Source organism: Protobothrops mucrosquamatus, unplaced genomic scaffold (assembly GCF_001527695.2).
Source record: "Protobothrops mucrosquamatus isolate PMUCROS unplaced genomic scaffold, P.Mucros_1.0 scaffold113, whole genome shotgun sequence".
Lineage (NCBI taxonomy): Eukaryota > Metazoa > Chordata > Lepidosauria > Squamata > Viperidae > Protobothrops > Protobothrops mucrosquamatus.
Window position 1 is genome coordinate 1,671,819 of NW_015386485.1, and position 7,223 is coordinate 1,679,041.

Consider the following 7,223-nt stretch of genomic DNA (forward strand, 5'->3'; position numbering starts at 1 on the left):
CTGTGTAAAATTAGTGTTTAGGGCTTATGTGGGACAAAAACCCTGCCCTAAAGCAATGTTTCTCAATCTTAGCAGCTGGGGGATTCTGGGAATTGAAGTCCATATATCTTAAATTTGCCACGGTTGTGAAACACAGCTCTGGCAGTCATCCCCAACCCTTTCCCCCTTGTTCCTAACTTTGGCCAAATCAGAAATGTAATAGATGGGGTATTGTTTGTTTGAATGAATTTGTGCAATCCGAGACCTTGAAATTGGGAACAGAAAACCAGATCAGAACTAGTGCATGCAACTTGACATTTGGTAGATGGATTTGTATTCCTGGAACAGATATCCTGAACATCGTTGTCTTATGAAAAATTGTGATTAGTGATTAAGCCATAGGAAGGATCATCATATTATTAGAGAGTCACTGTATTACCGGAGGAACTTAACAAAATTCTCCCTAATCAGAGACTACAAATTGGCAACAAGAATATTCTTAGCTTACACCAACCGTGGAGATGGAGAGGGCATAAATCAAACATTCTACCTGGTGAAAAAAGACCATTCCCTAACGAGATACTATTTGAGGAAACGGGAACAACTCAGTAGAACCATATGCTTACATTGTATATAAAGTTTTATTGAGAGATTGCAATATATTTTCCATATTTGTTACAGAGCTAAATTGTTCTGACATTAACACGGTTCGAGACAAATTGTTTTTGTTTCCTCATGTTATAAAATTTTATTGTATCTATTCTTTTTTCAAAAGGAATTTTTAATACAGTATTTGCCTAGTCTTAAACTTTATATAACTTTTTGAAGAGTGGCTAACCATTATTAACAAGCCCATAACTAGTGACAGGGTTGAGACTGTACTAGGACTGGTGTGTGTTCATACTGAATTTATGAACTAGCCATTTCAGCAGCTATCTTGCAAACACAGGGGACAAAACTGTTCTTCAAGCTGGATCTCAAGACAAAATAATAATCTATGTGAACCTGCAGCTGTAACTGTATAAAAACACTGAATCCATTTATATAATTTAATGGTAAAAAGACATTGATTCATCAAAATTCAACATCCCTTAGATATGGAAATAAAGGGCAAAATAATAGAGGAAATAAGAAAACAATCAATAATAAATCAAAGACATCTGATAGATGTTTCTTTAAAATGATAGTATAATCATCATTTTAAAGATTTCTCATAATTTTAAAATCAAGATATTCTATTTCAGTCTTCAAAACAAGAAATAGAGTATCTTTAAACATAAAAAGCTATTATAATTACATGAAAAACACTGCTTTTGTTTTTTTAAAAACCCAGCTGTGCTTGAAGGGCTTTAAAGCACCTTCTACTTTCCTGTTTCATGAATGACTCTTAATAGGGTTGATTTCAAAACTAAAGAACAACATTGTAATCTTTTCAATTTTACGCCACATTTTTCATCTCATATTGAACACAGTTAGCTTGACGTTAATATTATTTCTTGTTGCTATATAAACTGGTATCTTAGAAATGCTAATAAGTACACCACATAATTTATAATTTAAACATTTCAATTTATAAAATGGTTGCAACAGTGCTTCAACATTCAGATAATGAACAATGCCACGAGTAAAGGAAAATGAGTGAAAGAATGTGAAATAGCTAATATTTTAGTCAGAATCTGAAGTTTCATGCTCATTGGCTTGATGCTGACAGACGATTTCTTCCAAAGGCGTCATGGTGCCATCTGGTCGTACTCCCATGGGTGTTATAACTTTGTCCCTATATAAATGGAAATAAAAAGATTTAGATTTTGTCTTGTCATATAGTTAGAAATGGCAAATAACATTATTAGTATATTCACATACAAATTGTGGAATTGCCACCTGCTTGTTCTAGCTCACCTCAGCAATTCAATGGGTTATAAATAATAATAATAAATGAGATAGTCAGATCTTTATGGAGTATAAAAACCAAAATCTTCCGAGCCACTAGATGCTATCAATAAACAGGGCAGGGGAATAATGCCAATATGCAGTTCAAAGTTTTGAGGGAATTTAGATCTCAAGTATATGAAGATAAATAGGGCTATCTCAAAAATAGGTATTGGCTGATTAGGGGAAGTGGGGAATAACCATAAATAAAGGCTCCATTCAGACAGCACATATGTACTAAGTCAATTAAGACCTATCTGGAAAAGAGAAATCAATTACCAATGGAATAAGGACAAAGAACAGAATGACTGTTGATTAAATTTTAAAAAACCAAGGAAATAAAAAGCAGCCGTTGCTTATTCCTAATCTCCGCTAATATGCTAAAGTCCCACCTGCCAGAGAATAGTCAATTCTCTCAGTTCAAATCACAACTGTATACATATGAATTTCACTGAATGAGGAATCAATCAAGAAAAGAGATTTGTCCTATCAAACTGCTTCTAGTGGAGCTTAAGTACTAGAGCATTCACTTAGATGCAGCCAGATTTTTTTTTTCTCTTTCCCAGTCCCTTAAAAAAAAAATACAGTTGCTTTTGTTTGCAGCTGTTTAATTATACGATTGACAGCCATTTTAATCTCTTCAAAAGCACCCGGGGCCTCTCACCGTTAATCCAATTATATCTACTCCACAAGCTACAGCCTCCTATCAAGATGATTAATTATTGATTAAGCCAATCAAATGGTATTAGCACAGATTTATTTAAGCTCTTCATAATCTTATTTAATATTTGTGGATTATGGCAAAAACTGCCAGGACAGTTACATTCTGATCTTCTGAAAATGTTTTCTCCATATTTTCACAGATGCTATAAATCAACAAACAAGGACATCACAGTGTACCATCCTTCCCATCATCCTTATTTTACAAAAGCTTACCTGAGCATTAGAACCTAACAACAGAGAAATCACTGTGCACAACAGTCATTGACATTCCCTTAATTCATTAGAAATAGACCTGAAATCAGGTGATGTGCACAACACCCCCAACATGGCCATTCAACCCAACCTAACACATTCAGATGGGTTGGCTCTACAGCTATTAGAATTCCCAGGCAGCATGTTGGCTGGAAAAAATTGGGAGATGTATTCCCTAGAATACAATCATCTGGGAGCATGATAATTAGACACACAGAACTTAAGTCAGAGAGAGATGTTGGAAGACTGTAGTAAATGAAAACTGTTAGAGCAGCAGCTTTGAGGTTACAATCATTAGCCCTAGCTTCAGTTAAACTGCTCCAGCTCTTCTGCTAATGTAACCAGGGGTTAGAAGAGAAAACTTATGATACAATGGTTTAACATATGTATTAAATACTTCATATGGTTGTTTGTACTTTCCAAATGCCTAGTTGCTGAAGTCTAAACATTTAGTATAGGGCACTGAAAGTTATCTTCAAAGTTCCAATGCCTCTTCTAGCCACCCACAGAGGAATACATGTAGTCCTCCACTTATGGCTACAATTGAGCTCAAAATTTCTGTTGTTAAACAAGATATCTTGCAACTTTTCTTGCCCCATTTGTTAATCGAATCACTACAATTGTTATGACAGTAAAACGACTGTTAGGTGAATCTGTCTTCCTCACTGACTTTGCTTGTCAGGAGGTGGCAAGGAGTGATCACATGATCCGGGACACTGCAACCGTCATAAATCTGAACCAGTTGCCAAGCAGCTGAGTTTTGGTCATGTGACTGCGGGGAAGCTGCAATAATCATAAGTGTGAAAAACAGTTACAGAGGTACCGTTAAAAATTTGAATGGTCACTAAACAAACTGTTGTAAATTGAGGACTACCTGTAATAAAAAAAATTATAATCCTAAACATTCTTCTTCTTGCTTGTAATAAGCAACTCTTTCCAGAATTGTATTCCAAGTGAATGCATATGTATATAAATATACTCTTTTGAATCTACTCGACTAATCCTCACATGACTGGATAACTTCCAAAACTGCTTTTTCTTTCAAATAAAAAGATATATTCAGTACTATTTGTTGGCAAACATGACAAAATGAAACGTTTAAAAAAAACATGTTCCTCACTTTCACTAATCTTTCACTAACTCTTCAAATTTATTTATAGAATGCTTGTTTCTGCTTTCTGCCTGCCATTTAGTTGGTCAACTCCCAAACCATTGCCTTATTTTTCAAGGGTCTTTCTTGCTTGCTTGCTCTGTGAATGAAACAGCCAGTATTAAACACATGGAACTAATGATAGTTGCCTATAATAAAGCAAACATATTGCAAACATTGGTCTGTTCCTTTGATAAAATAGTGTATTGGGGAATCCATTCACCTCTCTATAATTGAATGCTACATAATAGTGCTGACCCTTTTATATACACTATTTTGTTCCACAATTAGAAAAGGAGAGAAAACCTGACAGAGGCACTGTTTTTTATAGCCATCACTGCAATTAATTCTGCATTTTTAATGAGCAAGGCTGCTACTTAGGCTGGCTTAGTTACGTCCTTGTTTTACTGATTTCTTGTCAATGCACAACAAAACCCAAACTATGATAATTGGGGACTGTTTCATTAGCAAAAGGATTCCTACTATTAATACAGGGTTGGCTTGGAAAAAGCATCATGGCATTATAATTACTCAATGAATTCATAGCCGTGCCACCAGTTTATAATAGCAAGAAAATATTTATAAAGCATTTTAATTAACACTGAAAACTTCCAACCACAGAAAATAGAGAAAGAGCTGCATGCATGTCACAAAATTCATGTTATATTAGACAGCTGCTGGTCTGAAATAAAGATTCAGCTGGTCACTATTACACTTCTAATCAGAAAACAGCATCAAAGAGAACACCATTTTTTAAATATCTCAGGCTGTCTTGAAGTACTGTGTGATCTTTCCTGAATTTTGTTGAAGTGCCCAAATCACAAAGCATGTGAATGAAACCTTGCTAAGAGAAGAGTAAAAATGTGGTGTCAAATATTTAGAAATATTCATGTTTACAGAGGTATACTCTGGAATGTTTGGGTTTTTTAAACCCAATTGTCATCTGAGGCTGTGCTTCTACTTAACACTTTATAGCAACATCATGGCTTATCTAAAATGATCAATTCTGCCAAAAACGTCAGTAGAACCAGTCACCCAACTCAATGCCTAGGTCTCCAGTGTGTTCCAGCATAGCCAAAAATACTTTTTGATACCCACAAGAATCAATGCCCCACCTGATTTTGATTTTTTTTTTTTAGAATCTTAAGATAAATAAATGGGTTGTTGCCAGGCTGCAAAACACAGCCAGCTTCTAGCATTATCTTTTATTTCCAAAGATGTTTTAGGACCATACATGAGCTTAAGAGATATTGTTAGAAAATGAAATAATATGTGCATCATTTGAAATAGTGCTTTGATCGTAACAACACTCACTGAACTATTGTGGTAAAGTTTTGGTGTAGCCATTTTGAGAACTTTCCCAGATCTGCATGCATGCCTTCTACTGGAATTGAAACACTTTTATAAATAATTCATACAGTATTAAAAATTGTACATGGCTGCAATCCAAAGCTTTGTTAGAATTGGGCCTCAGTACAGGAAAAATATCAAAATAACCTGAATCATTACATAAGATTAGAATAATATGGAGATCTTTGTATTCAGCTTGCTTTCTCTTAGATGTTTTGTGAGTTCTATGACAATTAGTTTGTAAAGTTGACAATGACATGTTCTGTCAAATTCCAATCTGCCATTGGCCCAATTGTTATTATTTGCCTTAATAAAATGGGAGGTAGAACTACTTACAAGAAATAATCCAATCTACTTCCTAATTAAGCTAAAATTTGAATTCTAACATTGTCCCGTCCTTCTTTCACAAGTTGAAACTGGCTTATTTTCTCCTCTTTAGTCTTAAACTGGTTTCCACAAGCATCTATAGCAGGAGTGTCAAACTGCCAGCCCACGGGCCGGACGCATCACACGGAAGACAGGCCCACCCCATTGCCAGCAATGGCAAAACTGTCCCGATACGTTGTACGACATCACGTGACGTCACAAGTTTGACATGTCTGATCTATAGTCTTGAATACAATTTTAGAACTAATGACTAGTGATGTGAATTTTACACTGGAAATGCATTATCTGTTGTTTAATTACAACACTAAGTATGAGAAAGATACAGCAAAAACAAAGAAGTAAAAGACCTGATAAAATTTATATGCCATAAATTTATATTCCCTAGTGGCAGTACACACATGATCTTAGATTGTGTTAAATTCCTGACCAAGAAGTAGCATTACAAACACAGAGAATGGAACAAAAACCAAATCTTCAGCACTGCAGGGAAGGTGTAGTGTGAGAGCAGAACATGCACCAAACACAAAAGAATGAGAAAGAAATGTGATTCTAAAGAGCATAGCAGAAAGGGGCCTGGATTTGGGAGCTGGGAAAGGGTGAGAGACTTTTAGCTGCACTATGCATAAATATTATTCTTTGGGTTAATCTTAATTGGATATCCCAACCTCAAAACATGAAATAACTGAAACTAGAATGAGTTTCAGGTAACCTATTCCATTTTGGATCAATTTAAATCTTGTATAGTTATGAACTAAATGTTGTCCATCTATGCAAAACCAGAATTAAATCATTCCCAGATCTATGCAATATAGCAATACCAATTAAACATGTTAACAGAATTAATAATCTGGAAGTAATCATAGTGTCTTTTATTAGGAAATCTTTGCAATACTCTCTCCTTATAAATCAATGAACTTCTCAAATTTTAGAAAAGCCTCTAGCTTTTTAGGAATACTGACAACATCCCACGATATAATTTCATACAGTGGAATCTGCAGGTCAACAAAGGTAATCAGTTTTGCTTGTAAGTATTACCCTTTCCATTCAAAAGGAATCAGATGGTTTTTTTTGTCTAAAATAGCAGTGAGTAGCCATTCCATGATGGTCCCACTTTCAGGCAGAAAGGAAATCCTTTCAGGAACAGCCATATAGTTATTTTTGGCAAAGTGCAAGAGTGCGCAGTAAAAAGAGTATTCTGTACAGAATTAACAGAATTGGAACGGACCTTCTAGTCCAGACATGTCAAACACAAGGCCCAGGGGCCGGATGCAGCCCGCGAAGTGATTTCATGTGGCCCGCGAAGCAATCCTGGAAACAGTGAGGGAACGGCCCCCGCTGCCTGGTCCAGGCTGGCCGGGAGCCAATGTACAATTTTGTGGTGGCCATCTTGGCACTTGTCCCGGTGGACCATGCCTTGGCACTTGCCCCGGTCCCACCTCCTTCTGCCAGAGAC

At 35.9% G+C, this 7,223-nt stretch overlaps 1 protein-coding gene across 1 annotated transcript in view; it reads right to left on the bottom strand.

Moving 5' to 3' along the window:
- Positions 1-468: 468 nt before the first annotated feature.
- Positions 469-7,223, bottom strand: part of RIC8B (RIC8 guanine nucleotide exchange factor B) — a 38,387-nt gene continuing 31,632 nt past the window's right edge. The window contains exon 10 of the mRNA XM_015812843.2: positions 469-1,756. Within this exon, the coding sequence (XP_015668329.1) occupies positions 1,645-1,756 (112 nt within the window). The 3' untranslated portion in view covers positions 469-1,644. The remainder of the gene's footprint in view (positions 1,757-7,223) is intronic.